The sequence below is a fragment of the Arvicola amphibius genome, chromosome 12 (genome assembly GCF_903992535.2).
Source record: "Arvicola amphibius chromosome 12, mArvAmp1.2, whole genome shotgun sequence".
Taxonomy (NCBI): domain Eukaryota; kingdom Metazoa; phylum Chordata; class Mammalia; order Rodentia; family Cricetidae; genus Arvicola; species Arvicola amphibius.
The window spans coordinates 149,626,130-149,646,396 of NC_052058.2; the positions used below are offsets into that span (position 1 = coordinate 149,626,130).

The 20,267-nt window shown below is 47.2% G+C and overlaps 1 protein-coding gene across 1 annotated transcript in view; it reads right to left on the reverse strand.

Moving 5' to 3' along the window:
* The window catches only part of Ntrk3 (neurotrophic receptor tyrosine kinase 3), a 362,281-nt gene that overhangs the window by 284,570 nt on the left and 57,444 nt on the right, over window positions 1-20,267 (reverse strand). The window contains 4 exon segments of the mRNA XM_038313662.1: window positions 18,999-19,070; window positions 19,705-19,718; window positions 19,720-19,760; window positions 19,763-19,779. Of these exon segments, the coding sequence (XP_038169590.1) occupies window positions 18,999-19,070; window positions 19,705-19,718; window positions 19,720-19,760; window positions 19,763-19,779 (144 nt within the window).

Consider the following 20,267-nt stretch of genomic DNA (forward strand, 5'->3'; position numbering starts at 1 on the left):
GGCCCGTGTTATTATAATGATTGGTTCTCATCTGACAGATAAAGAATCCATGGCTTAGAGGTGAGGTAGCTGGTTCAAGGTCACAGAGCTGGTAATGTTAAAACTGGACCTGAGTCCATTGTGTTTAATTCCAAACCCTACACACCATGTACACGCCAACATGCTGTGTGGGTATTCGGGTGTGTGTGTGTGTGTGTGTGTGTGTGTGTGTGCATATGTCCACATGTTGGAAGATGTCTAAATTTACAGACATTATCTATGTAGCACACAGATAAAAGCCTTCCAAGAAGGAAGAAAGTTTATTACTATAGACAATGTAACTCTATAAGTTCTGCTGGGCTGCTCCCATAGTTTGGCATCTTCTGCCCTTGCCTGTGGGAAAAGCTATGCCAAGTTCACTTGCTTCATGTCTCACTTGACAGTAGGAACACAGAAGGCTCACCCTAGGAGCTCGCCCTGAAAGAAAGAAGATCACGGCGGCTCACAACCTTTCTGGATCCAATAGTCCTCAGTTCAAGTCACTTACCAGATACTACACCACAGCCTTGACCCAGCCTGGGCTATCCTTGGGTAGGTGATGGGAAGAGCTCTTCCTCTGCTTCCTGCAGGTATGCATCCCACCCGAGATACTGGCAAACAGAACAATGCCCTTGTCTACTATATGTAAATGGCTCTTGGACATACACGCTGGGAGTATTTACTGAAGGACTCAAGTCAGCCACCAGCATCTGAGAGGATGCCAAAAGGTCAATAAAAATCAGACTGGAGCCTGGATGCCTGTATCTTGAAGGTGTGCACTGGTACCCTGGAGGTAAAGGAGGGTATGGGCTTGAGCCCTGGCCATGGTGCTGAATCTGTGGGGGTGGGCACAAGGATAGTGATTTTTGTCAAAAGGAATAAACTATCATAATACCCTTGTGCTTGAAGATGCTGAACTCCTGGCCATGCTTAGAGAAGCCAACTGCTCTTTTCGACAGTTACAACAGAAAAGACATGAGATCTGGAGCGGACATTAACAGATATAAATCCATCTTTACTAGCTATGTGACCATGGACAAATTAACGTTTCTGAGATCAGGAGTCCTCCCTCATCCCCCCCACCGCCTCCACCCAGTGTTCCTTTGTAAAACAGGGATAGTGCCAGTTACACTGTTATTGTTGGGAAAGTGCCTAGCCTGGAGCTTGACACAGTCTCTCCCCCACTTCCTGGCTTCCCGCCCTGACTGCTTGTGGATGTGCGCGCGCGCGTGTGCGCACACACACACACACACACACACACACACACACAAAAACTACATTCATTCTCTCCCTTTTGCTATACATTACTACAAATGTTATTCTACAAACAAGCCCAGGCCTTCCTGAATTCTTTCCCAGAATCTCCGGAATACAAGAATCTCTGCCTGCAACGGTCAGCACCATCCAACAGATGGTAATATGTTTATGTCACTAGCTTAAGAAAGCTAATTTTATCTTCCCAACTAAATTGAATACCCCAACTCTGCCTGGGCCAAATCAGTGTCCTCAATTCTCTCTCCCACTCCAAGGGGTTACCACGGGGAGTCATTTCCTAAGCACCTGTCACCTGCCTTTCGTAGCTGCCATTGCTGTGCTAGTCACAAAACTGCCTGATGGAAACTGGATTGGTCTTCGGTGTTTTCAAACTACTTCCCAGAAATTGCTCAACTCTCATAATATCACTATTGCAAACTGTTATGTGTTTCCTATGCCATGGGATTAGAACAGAGAGGAAGAGCAAGGTAGCAACTGCCCCGTGGTAAGTCTTGAGTCAACACCAAGATGCTCAAGTCTAGAAAGCAGGTGACTGTCCTCCTTCCTCCTAGGTGGTAGTGGTGGCTGAAGGAGCTGCCCAGTACACAGAAAAGACACAAGACTTAGAGTCAGAGGCCCGGGTCCCTAAACACACTGCACTAATTCTAGCTGTGTGGCTTTCAGCCACTCACTCACTCAGATGCCTCCCTGATGAAACAGGGATGGTAGTAATTGCTATTTCATCTTAGTACTGCATACGTAATGAGATGGTCCTTGGGACATGTGTTTATAGAGCACCGCAGCCTGTTGATTAATGCAGCGTGTTACTCAAGTAATTAACCATTGGACACTGAAGAGAGTGTGCCAAGGAGACCCTCAGAACGACACATGGAATAGAACCACACAGCACCAGTGATGATACCTGCTCTGAGCCCTTTTGAGCCCCTCCCCCCCCCAAAGATGCACTGATTCTTCACAGTTTCCTCACCATATCTAACAGGGGTCTGGAATAGTTGAGGCCCGCCAGTGAAAAGTGTGAATCCTGAGCAGAGGGAATGAGACACTTCCCTAGAATTCTGGTACAAGGCTTCACCCAGAGGTACGGAAAAGAAATGAGCATATTATACACCAGGAATTCAAATGTATGTCCTCTCCCTGGACCCTACAAAAGCCTAGAAGGGACAGACACAACATTACCAGGAACTTCAAGAGTTTAGGTGACTTGATCAAGGTCTCCCAGCTAGTCAGCAGTCAGCTGGAAACAGAAGCCAGCTCTCCTCTGCTCTAGTATTCAGGGCATCAAACCGAAATGAGAGAGGTGGTAAGAGAACAAGGAAATTCTAGCACAGCCCCACATCCATGAAATTCTTAAAATGCATCAAATCCAGAGTGGCTATTGCATGCTGCTGGACCAGACAACCAGGTTTTCTCAAGATGGCCGGGGATTGTGAAGAGGTCTGCACCAAAGAGGAAGACCAAGGAGAGAAGGAGCAGATGTGGCTGGGATGAGCCAGGAAAAGAGAGAGAGATGCTGGGACTTTAGGAACACAGTTATTAATATCCTAAATGGAGTTCTGACTGTTTAAGCTTTATTTAAGAACACGCCTGACTATATAATTACAAGGGCTTAATTTGTTTTCTTTTCTGCACAATAAATAAGGAGTACACAGTTGCACTTAGCAAGCACCACCCTTCCTGTGTCAGGAGGAGTTTCTGAGCTGTTGTGGGGGGATGCTTGGTACCTGGGATTTGAGGAGCAGGGACAGTCCCACTACCACCCAGAGAGATGAGCTGGCCACCCTGAGTGCAGATAGACTCACCAGAGACTGGAAAGGAAAGAAAACCAACTAGGTGCCCCTTCACTCTGGGAAGATATTGGTGTGAGTGGGGATGGCTGAGGTCACTTTAATTCCCCTGTGGGATGGGTACTGCTGAAGACCTGCTCTGAGAGGGACTGACACCATCTTCAGTCTGGTTCAGTGGGCCCAGGATACACCGAGCAGCTTACTTTCCATTGCCCTGGAGCTCAGCTCAGATCCTTTGCTTTCTGGGCCTACTCAGTTGCCCTGGAGATGAAACCTGAAGAAGAAAGTACTAACTGAGGCAAGCTGGGGCTGACTGAGAAATCCCAAAGCGGAGGTACAACCCAAGTTAAAGGCTGTTTTTTGAGAAAGAAGGCGCATAGTACAGAGGAATCTGGGAAGTCTTGGAGCACCAGAGACGGCAGGAGCAGATGTCAGGGTGGTCCCAAGCACCTTCTAAGGTGTCCTTCCAAGGTGCTGTCCCACCCAGGTCTCTTCATGAACCAGGCAATCACCCTGTAGACTGAGATAGAGGGTTTGGATCATATCGTAAAAACATCAGAGTCACATTTAGGATGATGGATGATGTTAGAATGTTTGGGCTCTGAAGGCTGAGGTAGAGAGAAACAGCTCTGGGACAGCCCAGGATGCTGTGACACTTAAACCATGGAATGTGCAAGAGGCTGGGTCCCTGGTGTGGGAACACCAAGACATCCTTGTGGAAGGAGGCACAGAGGCACTACACTATGGCTGGCAACAGATGCGGCCATAACGGAGGAGGCTCTGTTCTTCTGCAGCCCTGGGTCCTCTTCGTGCTCAAAAGTGAACAGTTTCCCTGCTCCAGTGAGTGGGTATCAGGTCACAGGGTGCACGTGAGTATGTGATCCTTAGAAGCAAAGTGTTATGGTTTGAATATGAAATGTCCCCTATAGGCTTCCATGTTTGATCTCTTGGTCCCCAGCTGGGCGTGCTATTTTGGGAGGTTGCGAAACCTTTGAGAGACAAGGTCTAGTTGAAGGAAGTGAGTCACTGAGGGTCGAGCCTTGGGGTTTTAGCTGACACCAGCTCTCTTTCTCTCTCTCTCTCTCTCTCTCTCTCTCTCTCTCTCTCTCTCTCTCTCTCTCTCTCTCTCTCTCTCTCTCTGTGTGTGTGTGTGTGTGTGTGTGTGTGTGTGTGTGTGTGTCAGCTTCCTGGTACTTCCAGATGGAACAAGTCAAGCCACGGAATCCTGACATTAGAGCTGGAGAGACTTCCTGCTGCATTTTAATCCTCATGATAGATGATAGACCGCAGCCCCTCCATCATGAGCAGGTATAAATCTCCCTGCCTTAAGTTGCTGCTTTCAGGTATTTTATCACATTAATGAGAAAAGTAACTGATACCCAAAGATTCTAATTCTTTTGCAGGACTGTCCTTGGGCCTGTGGTGGTTAAATGAGAATGCCCCCCCCCCCCGATAGGCCCATGCTTTTAACAGTTGATCATCAGAGAGTGGCACTATTTGAAAGGATCAGTGGGTGTGGCCCTGTTGGAACAAGTGTGTCAGTGGGGGCAGACTTCGAGGTTTCAGAAAACCTATTCCAAGCCCAGAGTCTCCCTCTTCTTGCTGCCTGAGGATTCAGATATTGAACTCTTAGCTACTTCTCCAGCACCATGTCTACCTGCATGCCTCCATGTCTCCTGCCCTGATGACAATGGACTAACCTCTGAAACTGGAAGCCAGCCCCAATTAGATGTTTTCCTTATTAAGAGTTGCCATAGTCATGGTGTCTCTTCACAGCAATAGCAGGCTGATGAAGACAGGGCCACATCGAAGAATGTCTGTGAGCTGTGTTGTCATCCCCAAAGGCATGTGGCCCTGCAAACACATTGTGTCTCTAGACATACAGCATCCGGTGCCCTCTGTCTACAGCTGTTCTCCTTATTCCCTGCATCAACTCTTTGGCAGATGCCGAGTCCCAGACACTGATGGACTTACAGACACCTGCCATCACCCCAGGAGCTGTCTCTGCCATAACCCCTCCCTTCCCAACAGACACATCATGTGCCTTTGCTAAATGACACGGGGGACCCCAGTTCTCATCTCATTGAAACTTAACTGTCTCTACACTGTCCCCCTCCCACCCCAAACTCTCTCCATGAAGTCGATGACCTAAACATAAAGTTACTGGCATCTTTGTCTGAGGCAGAGCGGAACATCAATAGATGTCCTTGGAAGGATTTAATGCATTCATATTTCAATAAAAAAGTGCCCCATGACTCCAAGGACTATTAAAAGTGGGCTTTGTAGTATTCTGAACCACAAAAGCACCGGGTGCTAAATGTCAGGTTCCAGGGAGGGGAGAAGTTTGTCCCTGGGAATGAGGTTGATGTCATTTTCATCAGCAAAATTCTTTTCAAAATCTTGAAAACTTGAACTTCAAACTGAGACAGTGACACACACGCATCAACATCTTTAGCCAAGTACAAGAGGACAAAGTATTTTAGTCAAGTTCCCCTACAGTTCTGTGCTCTGATAAGGAGGGGATGTCTCACCCAGCAATAACCTCTACACATAAGCACTGAGCTCACAGGAAGAAGGGAAAGCTCAGGAAGATGGGCAACTCCCTGGCTCGACATTGCTTATTCTCCCAAAGTGAACACAGGCTACAGCATGCCCCAAGGTGCTCCAGGGTGCTTGTCCAAGTCCCTTGCCATCACCGTCCACTTCATCTTCACAATGACCCTGGGGACTGCGGAGAGTGACAGCTGTAAAATTAGACCCAATTTATAGATGAAGTATAAAGAGGAGGAGCCACCTGTTCACTCTTGACAGAGCATGCCTATACTCCTTCATTGCCCATGACAACATGGCAACCATCAACCAGGGCATGAGAGGCATCAGAAGGACCAATGACTCCATCTCCGAACTTGGATTCTGGATTCCAGCTCCCAAGAGGCCCACCGTAAAAATTCCCACTGTAAAATGCCCATATCACCCTGGAATTCTTTTTTTTAATTTATTTATTAAGTATACGATATTCCATCTGTGTGGATGCCTGCAGGTCAGAAGAGGGAGGGCACCAGACCCCATTACAGATGGTTATGAGCCACCATGTGGTTGCTGGGAATTGAACTCAGGACCTTTGGAAGAGCAGGCAATGCTCTTAACCGCTGAGCCATCTCTCCAGCCCCCTCACCCTGGAATTCTTGACACACAAGAAGTGACTCCCCCAGCGGACTTCAACACTCAGTAAAGTTCCCAGCACAAGCAAGGCAGATGCCCTCTGCCAACACACAGGTGACCTTAAATGGTTCCCTGAATCCCAGACCAGGGAATTCAGCCTCCTTGGCCTGCATAGGATGGAAAATCTGATGAGTGTTATCTTGAGAAGAGAAAAAAAATCATAGAAAAAGGTCACACAAAATACACAGGGTTGTAAACTTGGAGGTGGCACTGATGACCAGAGTCAGAAGAAACAATCTGTATGAGAATAAGGAACTAAAGCGGGAAGGACTGGATGCCTAGTGACTAACCACATACTCTACATCCAATACTGGGTCACTATCTCCCACTCTTCTGTCTCGAGTCCCTCATTCAGGATGGCAATGACACATTGGCACAACTTTCTCCATGACAAAAACTGCACCAACACCTCTTAAGAACTGCCAAGGATGTATGTGCTAGAAAATGACCAGAAGACTTGTACATCAACCTGGCTCCAGTCAGCTCTCCACTATAACTCTCTACTTTCCTTACCCGCTAACTGCACACACACACGTGTGCATGCACATACACACACACACACACACACACACACACACACACAAAGCCAGAATCCCAGAGGAGCCTCAAAGTCCTTGTAGAGCTGAACAAGGACTGACCTTCTGACACAGATTTGGATACAGGAAATACCACTGAGAAGGCACCAACTCTGTGCAGCCGCAGGAGAGGGTGTCCTGTGACTGATACTAATCCCTAGTGTTTCTGGAAAAACCCTAGGACACGGTTTTCCAGTCGAGGTGATAACAGGAAAGAGATGGCATGGCTAAATCACGGCTCACAACCTCGTTCGTTTTCACATTTCCAGTCACTCTTACTCGTTTTTCAGAGACTCTCTTAATGTTGAGGAAGCTTGATTTAAGAAGACCCAGTCTTTGTTTGTCACTGTTGCACAAACAGGCCCTTCTACAGGTTGGTTTCAGGGTCTGGGTTGGGCTTCTCATGTTGGCTTCAGGGCGTGTTGGGGGAGACGGCGTCTAGAATCCAGAGACGAAGTCAGCTGGGGCTAGTGCAAGGCGAACCCCTCGAAGACATGGACCCTTCAAGCTCAGGGCAGTCTCAGTAGCTGACTCACCTAAAAGATCAGCCAGGAAAGGCAGAAGCTCCGTGGAACCAAAGCAAACCCTCAGAGACAGAGGGGTTAACCTGGGAGGAAGAGAAGCTTTTGCAAATTCATCAGAAAGAAACAAGGGAGGAGACACGAGGCGCCAGCTTGCTAAGGGATGGAGTGGAACTCAGATTAATGATGACTCCAAAACAGCCAAGGCACTAAACTCATTTTCTAAATCTGTCCTTAACAAGAGAAATGGACAAAAGAGATGTGGACAAATGGGAAGTAATGAAGCCTTAGGGGAGAAAAGAAAATCTATCGAGAATAATCAAGACCAGAAAATAAAAACACACAGCATAACTCCCAAGGCTTGGGACCACGCAGGCCAGAGGCCAAAATGTTTACCCAGCAGTGGACTGAGTAATTCAACATTAAAAGTTGACAAGGTTATAAGAAAAACCTTAATAGTTTGGTTCGGGGAATCCTGAGACCCAAGATGTCTGGAATTGGGAAGAACCACGTCTATAAGGTGTCTTTGGGACTTCCCACTAAAAGGGCTGTGTGAAAAGCTATAGAGAGCATGCAGCGGGCCAGCAAGAGCAGCCCATGGCCTCCTTATCTAGGTCACAGTGGTCCTGCCCTGAGCGGGTCAGAATGCTGGCCATCAAAAACAGTGAACAAAGAGAAATTGCCAGGGAGGACATGGGTACCCGGGGCCACAGGAGACTGGAGGAGAGACACAAACAGACGCAAAAAGAGAAAATCAATTGAGGAAGCTTGCCACCTGCCTCGCTAGGGAACAAGGAATAATTTCTACACGAGGTCCTGGGAAAGGCGATTGCCCAGTCAACTAATGGTGTCAGTGGACTGGGAATTGACTGTCCTCGTGGGCAGCAGATAAATGAGTAGCAGCTGAGAAAGTCCAGTTAGGAATCCGCAGCTTGGTGAATTCTGCGGCGCAAATTCATCTGGGGCTCTAGAAGATCTGTGTGAAAGGAACAAGAAAAGATGTGCTCTGCATCATCAAATGTCAAAGGACCTGGACTGTGGGAAGAACGAAGGGACCCCCACCCATCTCCAGGGGGTACTTAGCTACCCAAGCTGCACCTGAAGGCTCAAAGCCACAGGATGCTGGAACAGTGTCATCTGCACACGTTATAGTGGGGTGAGCACACGCAGACGTGGATCTGCCTGAGGCGGGGGTCCAAAGAACGGGAAGAGAAATCAGTGGCTGAAAGTCCAGGGTTCCCATAACCGTGTGGCACAGAACATCATTGATCACTGAGCATCTTTGTCTTTGCAGAGCGTCCGCCCAGTGTAAATAACTGGCAATGACCCTCAGAACACCAGCTAGCAAGCTAAGGGGCACTCACTGCCTGCCCACCTACACCCTGTCCGTGGCCAGGTATTAGCTACAGGTGCTCATTTGGTGGTCTCTCGTGAACCTTCCCTCCTCAGAGCCCATTCTAGGAAAGGCAGTTTATGGCCTTCCTTTTCTCTATCCTGGTTCCTGAGAACTGACAACAGCCAGGGCTGAGCAGAGGGCAGAATGGGGCTGTTATGAGACTGGGCACTAGAGACCCAGAAGCAGGTTACCTATAGTTGGCTTCTGGCTTTGCTAGTTTGGTGGCTGTGGAATTAGGCAACCTGCCTAAACCTCTCTCTGCTTCAAACAGCCATGAGGAAAACAGGGAGGGTAATGGCATGTACTTACTATTGTGAGCACAGAACGGCATCTAGAGCGCTTGGTAAATGCCACAGCAGTGGTTCCCGGAAGCCACATCCTCGAAGTCATTGGATTGGAACGCTTGGCCCTCCAGAGAGACCAGATAGGTGGCCAGAAGGCAGCGGGTAGGACCAAAACAAACTGACTAGAGCTTTCCTCGGGCCTTGGTGCCCTGGGGTTCCAGCTGTGTCCTAGCTCAGACCTTTCTTCCAGGAAGAATTTCCCAAACTGCTCTAAGGTGGAGACTGGGTCATCCAAAGAGTGCCTCATTTTGTGAGGTGTGGAAACAGGCTTAATGGGCTAAGCAGCTTAGCCAAGATCACTGCACGGTAGAGAAGCAAGGGAACCAGAGGCACGGTTGCCCAGAACCACCATATTTAAACAGTACCACTCACACACGGACAGCCATCCTCACGAGCCCCGTCCCACCCTTGGCTCCTCTCCAGGCCGCCACTCAAATACACCACTGCATATGGCCCTGGCTCAATCTTCGCAAATCAGTGGATCTGTGGAAATCCTATCCCATGGGCAAATGGCTCCATTTTCAAGTCCTGTTCCATTGGCAGTTCTCTCTGTTTACCTGATGGCCAGACACAACAGCCTAGAAACAGAAACACGTGTCTAAACAGCTCTAGGAGGAAGTCTATGTGGATATGGTCGTACAAATCTGTAGTGATACTTCATTTGTATTTTAATAAATAAAGCTTGCCTGGAGTTCATAGAGTAAAACAGCCACACTGGCCAGCCTTACAGACCAGGCTACAATAACACACTCCTTTAATCCCAGGAGCCATACTAGTTTGCCAAATGAAACGGCGGGTGGTGCATGCCTTTACATCCCAGTGATGATGTACTACTTCAATTCCAGAACTAGAGGAGACAGCTCTCAGTCTCGGTCTCACTCTGAGATTCCGGGAGGCAGGATCGCCATTTCAGACTGAGGTTGAGGTAAAAGCCAGTGGCTGGCTGCTTTGCTTTTCTGATCTTCAGGTTGAGCCCCAATTTCTCTCTCTGAGTTTTTATTAATCATGCATCACATATCCATGACGGCAGCGACTGTGCCCTAAGCAGTGATCTGGGTCTCACCAACCCATGCCTACAGCCCTTCCAGATCCCAACTCCACAGTCACCTCCTCCACTGCAGACTAGCTCTGTCCAATAACCCCCTGAGGTTTCCAGAGTGCCCCAGCACCTCCCGTGGGAAGACACGGAAAATGGCAGCTGCCTGTGCAGCCTGTCAAAATTTACAGAACTGCAACCAGCTCATTATCTGCTAGTTTGTATATTTAAATGATAGAAGACTCAAAACTAGCCCCGTGAGAGCAGCCCTCCTTCCTGCACAGTGAAGGAAAGAATGTAGTAACAATCAAGGCACCAAGAGTGTGGTAGGTTCCTGGTGGCCCATCTGCTTCATGTACAGGGTAGAGATACTGTCATGTATGAGTTCTCTTTTTCATCTTCTAGTGACCACAGCAAAAGTTTATTTCTCTCTCCCTCTACACGGCCAGGGAAGGTCAGCCGTGGTGTGGCCCCATCATCCTCCCAACAAGACTCAGGCTAACGGAGCGGCGTCCATCGGCAGCGCCACTGTATCCTGCTCCATGGCAGAGTGAAAAGAGATACGGTGGCTGATGTGGGAGGTCCTTCTGAATATGTGATGCTTTCATTGGTTAATAAATAAAGCTGTTTTGGCCAATGGCTTAGCAGAGTAAAGCCAGGCAGGAAAGAGAGAGTAGGCGGATCCAGGGAGACACCATGGAGCTGCTTAAGAAGCAAGAGGTAACAACCCACAAGCCTCGTGGTAAGATACAAAATAATAGAAATGGGTTATAATTTAAGATGTAAGAATTAGTTAATAAGAAACTTGAGCTAATAGGCCAAACAGTGTTGTAATTAATATAGTTTCTGTGTGATTATTTGGGTCTGAGCAGCCAAGAAACAAATAAGCGGTCTCTGCTTACAAGGGGCCTCATGAAAATTATTGAAACTTCTGCCAAGAAGAAACACAAGATGTGTGTGTATGTGTGTGTGTTCATATGTGTGCAGCCATACATGTGTGTGTTGGTATACATGTATGTATATATGAGTGCATGCATGTGGAGGCCTGAGATTGACGTCGGAATATTCCTCAATCACTCTTCCACCTTATTCTTTGAGACAGGGTCTCTCAGTAACATCCAGGGCTCAACAAAATGCAAGTCTCACTCACTTGCTCTGGATTTCCCTTGGCTTCACCTTCCGAGGCTGGAGTTACAGGCTAGCCATTGTGCCCACCAGGCATTCACACGGATTCTGAAGAGCTGAACTCTACTCCTCTTGCTTGACAAATTCTTTCCCTCTTGATCCTCCTGCCTCCACTTCCCAAGTACTGAGATTACAGAGGTGTGCCACTACAACTACCAGGAATGTGATTTTTTTTTTTTTTTTTTGGTTTTTCGAGACAGGGTTTCTCTGCAGCTTTTAGAGCCTGTCCTGGAGCTAGCTCTTGTAGACCAGGCTGGTCTCGAACTCACAGAGATCCGCCTGCCTCTGCCTCCCGAGTGCTGGGATTAAAGGCGTGCGCCACCACCGCCCAGCAGGAATGTGATTTTTTAAATGGCTCAACTGTGCACCTCTCTGGAACACCCTCCAAAGGAGCTCCTAACTCGGGTACAGAGGAAGTCTGAACAGCTCTGAGATTTCAGGAAAGCTGTAAGTGTATGTGCACAAAAATGGTTTCTATGAGGATAAATATTTATTTTATTTTAATGTCAAGGACTGAACACAGGGTCATTTACAAACTGGGCAAATGGACTAAGCTATGTCCTCATCCCCCCTATACTGGGATAAAATCTATAGCTTTAATCACTCTCTCTAAAAGTTAAAATAAAGCAGGTGCCACTGTTTTGACATTGGTAAATCTTAAGAAGAGGAAGCATATCTGTGTATTGATCAATTGTCTGCACCATGCAGCACTTTGAGGAGACATGGAGACCTCTTAAATCACACTGCTCTGCTTATTTATTAACCCACATAAGGAGACAGACCACCACACCCTCAAAGGAAAAAAATAGCAACTCATTTTTACTGATTCTTATTATGGGCCAGACATTCTCCTTAATACTTGATAAGGCTCAACCAACATGTTTCATCTTGCTAATAAGTACATTATCCCCATTTTCCAAATGAGAAGATGAGGCACAGCGAGGCAGGATGGTAAGGACACAGCTCTTGGCTCTGACTCTGTAGTGTTAGTTTTTGTTCATTCTTGCTCTTGCTGGTTTGGTGGAGTACGCTGTGTTGCATTTGTAAAGCTGGGCATCAAACTCAAGGCTTCATACACCGTAAGCAATTCTCTACCGTTAGATTACTCCCCCAGTCCCCACATCCTTAGAATGTCAGTAATTCACAAGCATCCTTATTCTTAAATTAGACTGCAATAGTTTCTGCAACACACAGAAGTCTGGGGGATGCTGGCGAAACAGGATCCAAGTTGGTAGGGTAATGTGAAAGACAGGTCACACGGAGAATTTAGTCTTTGCCTTGCCCCTGCTCTTACACATGGAGATCTTAGTGAGATCTTCACCATCATCAAGACATCTTCTCATCCAGAGGTTGATCAAGGCCAATGAGAGTCACTCACCTTGTCCTAGGTACTGGGTACAGAACAGTGAATTATACCAAGTATCTATCCCAGAAGTTTACATTGCAGGAGCAGACATCTAGTATAAAATATTATACAAATAACTGGGTGGTTATTTTTCTAACCTCTAACCGTCGGTAGTTTTTTAAAAATAAAATACCCAAGGAAATGATCAAGCTATGCTATATAATAAAAAGTGATAAGTTTGTAAAGAAAAGAAAGGTCACCTCAGTTTTAGTGGTCAGAGAAGGCTCAGAAAAGCAAGTGACATCAGAGAAAATGGCGGTGAGCAGGGTTAGACAGATCTAAGCTGGGGGATTTCTCTGGGTCAGATGGATCAGCAGATACAAAAACTCACAAGGTGGGAATGAGCCTGGCATGTCCAGGAGGTGAGAGAAGGCTTGAGTCTACATCAGAGAAAGCAAGGAGAACGCACAAGGGAATTAGACAGGGACAGGAGCCACAACTTGAATCCTGACGCCAACAGTGAGGGCTTGGGCTTTTACATAAATAAAGCAAGAAGTAATTGGAGGGTTTTAGGCAGAGAAGTGGCATTGTTGAATCTATGTGCTTAAAATATCACTCTGAGCCAGGCCTGAGGGCACACACTTGCATTCCTTCTCTTGGGAGTTAGGGGGATCAGGAGTTCAAACCAACCTCAGCTACACAGTGAGTGCAAGGCCAGCTTGGGCTACAACACACCTTGTCTCAAAATAGAAAGAAAGAAAGAAAGAAATCATGCTTACAGCTTTACTGATAGTGAACTGTAGCTGTAACAGGTGGAACCAGGCTGGTTGTGACGGGCTCTTCCTTCCAACTTGTAGAAAGCTGAGGCTGGAGAACTTTTGAGTTTGAGGCCAGCCTGAACGGGTATGGTGAGATCCTGTCTCGAAACCAAACCAAACAAAGGAAGACTCCCACTTTGGCCAAGCTAAGCTTGCTGTATGATTTAGCCACCCACATAGGGGAATGGAACAGAGAGCCAAGAGGCAAGGCTGGGAGCAGGGATAAGAATCTGAATTTGAGAATTACTTCTAGCAGCTCTTCCAGGTTAACTATCTGCCATCTCTGAAACTGGATACAAGAGGGAGGGGGTGAGGTGGGTAAGGGGTGCTGAGCCTTTCATAATGTGCTGAATTAAGCTCTTTCCATGCTCTGTCTTACTGAAGGTTCCGAACAGTCCTAAGCAGGAGGGGATCTTATACTTCCTTCCAAGCTTTCAGGATTGCCCTAGCTTCCCTAATGTCAACAGCAGTGAGTAAAAAATCTCAGGTGTGACTCTCCGAAGACCTTGGTCCATGACTATCAGTAATACGGAGTATTCAGAGGCCGAATCCTCCACATATGACAGAGAAGGAAGGCCACTTGCATGGAGGCAGTAAGGGGACAAGCATGTCAGTCACCAACCCCACTGAGACTCAGGAAAAAAAAAAAAGGCTCAGTGCAGAGGTAAGGGGCAGACATGGCGTTTATTATTAAAATATCAGCCTATCAGCCTGGAATCCAAAATCAGGCTATTTCAACCTCTAGTGGTTTGTAATACATAATAAATCAGCCTCTCCATGTTTTCATGCCTGTTCCCTCAGGAGAAATGGATTGCATACTGTCCAGCCAGTGACCAGGCGGGTGGAGCCTCCAGCCATTTCCTTTATCCTACCCACCTAAACACTGCTGACCTTTTCTCCTTGGAAACCTAACATCATGGCCACAATCATGTCCAAATGGAGGCATTCCCGCCTTATCCCACCCTCATACCCGGCAGCCAGGAGCCGGGGTTCCCAGCCGAACAGACCCAGCGAATTTCTGCTTACAGCAACTGAATATGACCGAGAGCCCACCAGCACCAACTCCAAGGGATTAAAAAAATTCCTTTGGCTTGCTGGAATCTTATGTTAAATATTCTTGGAAATAAGTAGGCCATGGGCTAACACTAAGAAATCGTTCACAATAAAGATATTCAGCTAGTAATGCAACCGTTGGTACAGGATCCAACCTGAATAGAGAAAGAAACGAAACGGCTTTCTCGGCCGAGCTCTTTGAGGCTGGATGGTGCTAAATCTCCAGGGAGAAATTGCAGCTCTCTAATAAAACTTTAAAGACCCCACGTTCCTCATCCCCCGCCCCCCATCAGAAGCACTTGCTAAGAAAACCAAAGGAAAGAAACACTTGGGGATGTAAGAAAGTACACAGACCTCAGAGTCAGAGGGATTGAGTCCTCAGCCTGACTATTGCACTAGCTTATGGTATGACCTTAAGAGAAATTAATGGTGACTTATAGGACTCAGTGTGCTCATCCACAGAATGGGGACAAAGAAGCTCTTAGAAAGACACTGTGCCAAGTGATGTGAGCCCAAATCTGCAAAGGCACTAGGTCCATTCCTTGGCTCATAGTAAATTCTTAATGAGTAGTAATTAGCCTTTCTCTCTTCTTTTTTGAGACATGTGCATTGTGTGTGCACATGTGTGTGTGCATGAGTATATGTGTATATGCATGTGTGCATGAGCATGTGTTTGTATGGGCATGAACATGTGTGTGTGTATGCAGGAGTGTGTGCATGAGCGTGTGTTTGTGTGTACATATACTTGTGTGTATGTGAAGGTCAGAAGCCAACTCCAGATGTCCAGAGTCGGGAGCCGGTTCTGTTGTTTCTGTGAGATGGACTCTCTCAAGGGCCTGGGGTGGCTGATCCACCTGCACTGGTAGGCCAGGAAGCCTATCTCCGCCTCCTTGGTGTTGGGATTCCAAAACCATGTCTGGATTTTTTTTAGATGGACTCTAGAGAGAAAATGCAGCAAGTACTTTACTAGCTAAGCAATCTCTCCCCTAGAGACTTGTAGTTTTAGTGCAATTTGTAAGAATTTTAGGGGCCTTTGTCTGGTTGGTTGGTTGGTTGGTTGGTTGGTTGGTTGGTTGGTTGGTTGGTTTTTCTTTTGTTTTTTACCTACTTCAACAAGGCCACAGGGTAGGTTGAGTTGATTGATTTGTTTTGTTGTTGTTGGCCTTCTCCCTAAGAGGTATACTAGAAAGATTCCTGGAAAGAGAATGTAAGAACCTAGGCAGGTTTCTACTTCTGCTACTTCTGTCTCTCTCTCTCTCTCTCTCTCTCTCTCTCTCTCTCTGCACCTTGGAAATCAAACTTCCTACAGCAGCCACCAGGATGGCTATGAGAACTTGGTGAGATGAAGTATATACAAGTTCCCCAGAAATCAGGAAGTGTTTTTAGATGAAGGAAACACCATCTCTGGGGCACAGTCCATAGACGGCATCTCCATTACTCTGATCATGAAGTACGCCCCCCCCCCCAAACGAGACACAGTCTGTATGTCATCCACGCTACAGAAACAACTTTCTTAAAGGGGAAAAAGAACCAGCCACAGAAGTGGGTCTCAGAAGACTCAGCAGATAATCCATATCCAGTCGTGTTAGTGGATGTGGCCTCTAGATATTTACAAATAAGGAAGCTACAGACGTATCCATTCCTGAGGTCGTACCTGGGATGAGCAGCACCTAGAAAGCTCTAAACACAGAGTCTAAAGCAAGAGAGATGGAGCAGAGAGAAGAAAGAAATGTATCCAGGTTGACGCATCCATAGTCAAGGAAAGCAGACGGCAGATACTGAAAACAGGTATACTGCAGGCATGAGGGAGCTGGAATGTATGAAACAGCAACCCAGCTGCTCCAGGATAAAAACATGTCAGGGAGGTCACTGAGAACATCTTGTCTCTCCCACTGGGTTCTGTGATCAGCAACAGCAGAACACATTATCATTACCAGTAAGCATAATTTCTGAACTCCACTTGCTCGGCTGCAAGTCATACAGGACATTAGTTGTGCAGTCTTTGCCTAGAAGAGACACTGACCTTTTGCTCAATTAGCAAGCTGATGTTTCCATTATCAAGTTGAAAAGTCATTAGGCTTGAGGCTCCTTGATCTACATAAGAGAGTTAAAAAAAAATCCAGTCCCCCAGAAAGGTCTTTCTGAATATCTCAGTTTTGCATCTCCAGCAAAAGAGAGAAGAAAGCTGAAGCAGCCAATAGGAGATGGTCACTTATAGACCTTAAGGCGACCTAGGGATGCTTGCTGTCAAACCTTGGCATCACAGGCTCATTTTCTGATGTGGAGAGTAATTCTACTGGTCACAGGGACAATTTCAGAGCTGAAAGACAGTTGTGTTACCCCATCAGATGACTGAGATGACTTGGGCAAGAATATCACTTACTGCTTCTTCTTCTGTAGAGGGGAGAAGAAACATCTTCTCAGACATTTCCCTTTAAAAAAAAAGTGGGGGAGAAATAGCAGCCAAGCCAGGGCTTGGCAATTAGTGTTGAGTAAAGTGATCGCCTTGTGATTGCTCAGCTGGGGCCCGAAGACTTGTGTAAATGCTATTAGAAGACAGAAATAGAAGATGTTGTGGAGAGAGGAGCGAAACCTGGACCATTTGCCCAGAGAGGAGAAAATGTCCAGCAAGCTTGGGCCGAAATTCACTCCGTAGGATTTGGGGTGTGTCTTCATAAATGGCCGGAGTTCACTCATAAAACCCATGGATGTGCCAGACTGTATGCCTTGCCCTGTGGATCTGTAACCCTCAGCCTCCTCTGGAGCGCCCACCGTGTCTAACAGAGCCCTCTGGGTGGGTGCTGGTGCTTCAGCCCATCTTAAATAAGTCTGGTGACATTGGGCTGCACTTGATATAACAGTAGTCAGCTGGAACTGTCATGTGGTTCCACAGCCCCAACTGTCCCCACCTGATCGACCAGGAACATGTGGTTTCACGACCTCTGAATGTTGTGAAAAAGGAGACCTCTCAGATGTCAAAAGCTCTTTCCCTTGGGAAGTTTTACAATGAAACCCAAATCCCCAATAAAATAAACACCTGGAACATCTGGTCCAAGGCCCTTCTCTGGTTGCAGCGCTATACCAATAGCTGTGAAGAACACACACATCAGGAGAATCGTGCCACGGGACATAACCATAGCAAGGGAGCAAGAGCTGAGGTAGACAGTTAAAAGGGAGGGTCTCAATCTCCCATTGTTAATACAAATGGCCCCAAACAATGGCCAGGGAGCTTGCTATTTCCCGAGGGAAGAAAGAAAATTCCACACAAAACAGAAGTGACTGAAAGAAAGAAAGAACTATTCACCCTGTGCTTGGGAAAACACACAGACCTGAGAGGATAGCCGGGACCTCTGTAAAGGAAACCACTCCCCAATCATAATTGTTCAGAATCTCTTCTGACCCCTACATCCCCTGCTTGCCACTTCTTCACAGCATCCCTTAGAAGCTCTGCTTCTTTTTAAGAGATCTCTACCCAGCAAGTTGTCTTCCATTATCAAGTGCCAACTACAGTGGCCAAAGAAAGACCAGTCAACCTGCCAGTAGGTCCTCTGCTTCCATTCCACGGTGGATCCCGACACCATCCAGTTCATGCATACTCTCTGCTCTGTGGGGCATACTCACTGAAGATCCACAAGCTATTCTTCTTGAGAGCAGAGAGCTGACCCAGACACTGGTATACCCCTGAGGAGGTGTCAGTTGTTCCTTGTCCTTGATCACTTACTGGAGGCTTTCTTTCATGTTCCCTTGATGCACAGAAAGAACTGTCCTCCCTCCAATCTCATAGTCTTGCTACCCAGACCTAGACTTGGAGAAGAAGCATACATGTGGATGATTCCCACTCTTGTGAGGTCTAGCTGAGTCACTGCCTAAAGAAATCTATTCCACTAGCCAATCATGGCAAAGAGGGGATACAGAGTGAGGGTGGCACAATTAGGCACAGATACCCATCATCATGTGTCCACTGTCCCATCCCAAACCAAGACCTGTGATCTTATGTAGATGCTTCCATTTCTCAAAGCTCTTCTGTATTGAGTCTAGACTCTTCTCATACTTGGTCTGGTCTTGCTTTCCTTCTTCCTGTAATCCCCAACATCAACACATACACACCCCTACAACCTACGCACACTCTCAGAAGAGTCAACTCCATATTAAGTCCCTGTCATTTACATTCCTATAAAACTGAAAATTTCTTTATAAAACAGGTACAAACTCGCAAGCCAGGAGACTCTCCCACTCAGCCCTGGATTACTTCTCCTTAAAACCTTTGAGATTACTGAATCCCAAGTGCTTATGCTAAGGAGGTAAAACTGGAGACCTAAGAAAGGTAAAGGATTTGGCCAAGGTCAACAAATAGCAAAGCCAGCTTCACGGTCCAAGATGATCTCCATGCATGCACCCCCACCTCCCAAAATCCAGTTCTACTCACATATAACGCAAGTGGGGGTTCTTGGCGAAGGCTCTGGGCTGAATGTTCCGGAGTCCAGAGTTCTTGATGGTCCTAAGCAGAGAGAAAAGAAGGTCAACAGAATTCCAGAGCCAGAAGGAAGGCTGTAGACTCCCCTGTGAGTGGCTGTGGCTCTCTTTATCGCTAGTCACCCTAGATGGCCAACAGCGGCTCAGGGAGAGACACAAGCCCAATTCCTTTGGAGAACTGGGTGAAGGTTGGAACATGAGCAATCACTGATGGCGGCTAGTCACTACCCATCCTGAGCAGCAGTTGAGAATCAGGGCTCCTGGTGCTCCAAAGACAAGGAGATTTCAGTCTCGTGTGCCTTCTCCTCCTCACACCTGGTCCTCCCTGACTAAAACACTGACATTCACTGCAGTTGTGACTGAGATTGGAGCACTGGGTAGGGATGGGGTGTGAGGCTGTGCCAAGCACAGGACTGGAGAAAGAACGCAATCCCAGCAGGCATGGGGACAAGGCTGCCTTGAAATGCTAAACTCAGATAACCCCCAGGCCTATTCAGATTAAGGTGGCCCCTGACAACCCCTAAATGGGTGATACCCAAAGAAGATTCCTGAGTGGGGGGAGCACCGAGACAGAAGACTTCCCATTCTTGCTACTGCACCCCCAAAGATGACGGGCAGCGTCCCAGCTGTTGTTCCGCAGCCACCCCAGGGTAACTCACAGCTTCTGGATCCCGTGTAGAGCCTTCCATGTCCACAGCGTTGAGCGTGTGCAGGCTCGCCAGTTCTCTATGTGTCTGCAGGGATGAAGGAGAGGTCAGGACACTGCGGCCAGGGGCAGGATGCCAACTTTATAGTCAGATATAAGCTTGAAGCCTGAAGCATGAAGCCTGACTTCTGACAAATCACCAATTAACTCTGAGTTCAGCTTCTCCCTCTGGACGACAGAAAGCAAAGGACTCACGCTCCTCAGTGTGAAGCCTGAGGATGGAGTGCTCAGCATCCACCCCAGCTCCGGAACACTTCAAACCCATCCCCCCCAAAATTTTGATTCTATTTACTTCCTTCTTGTTCCTCTTCAGGATTTTTCTAAGGTCAGGCTCTTTGGAGACTCTTTTTTTATTTTTATTTTCTTCATGCCTGCGCAGCAAGACGGTATAAATGACATGGTTTTAAAAAGGAGGGGTGGCTTGTCTGAGAGGACAAGATGATGAGAAAGACACGCGTGGCGTGTGTTCCCACTAGGGCACCGAAGACCACGCCAATCTACACGATCACAGTTCAT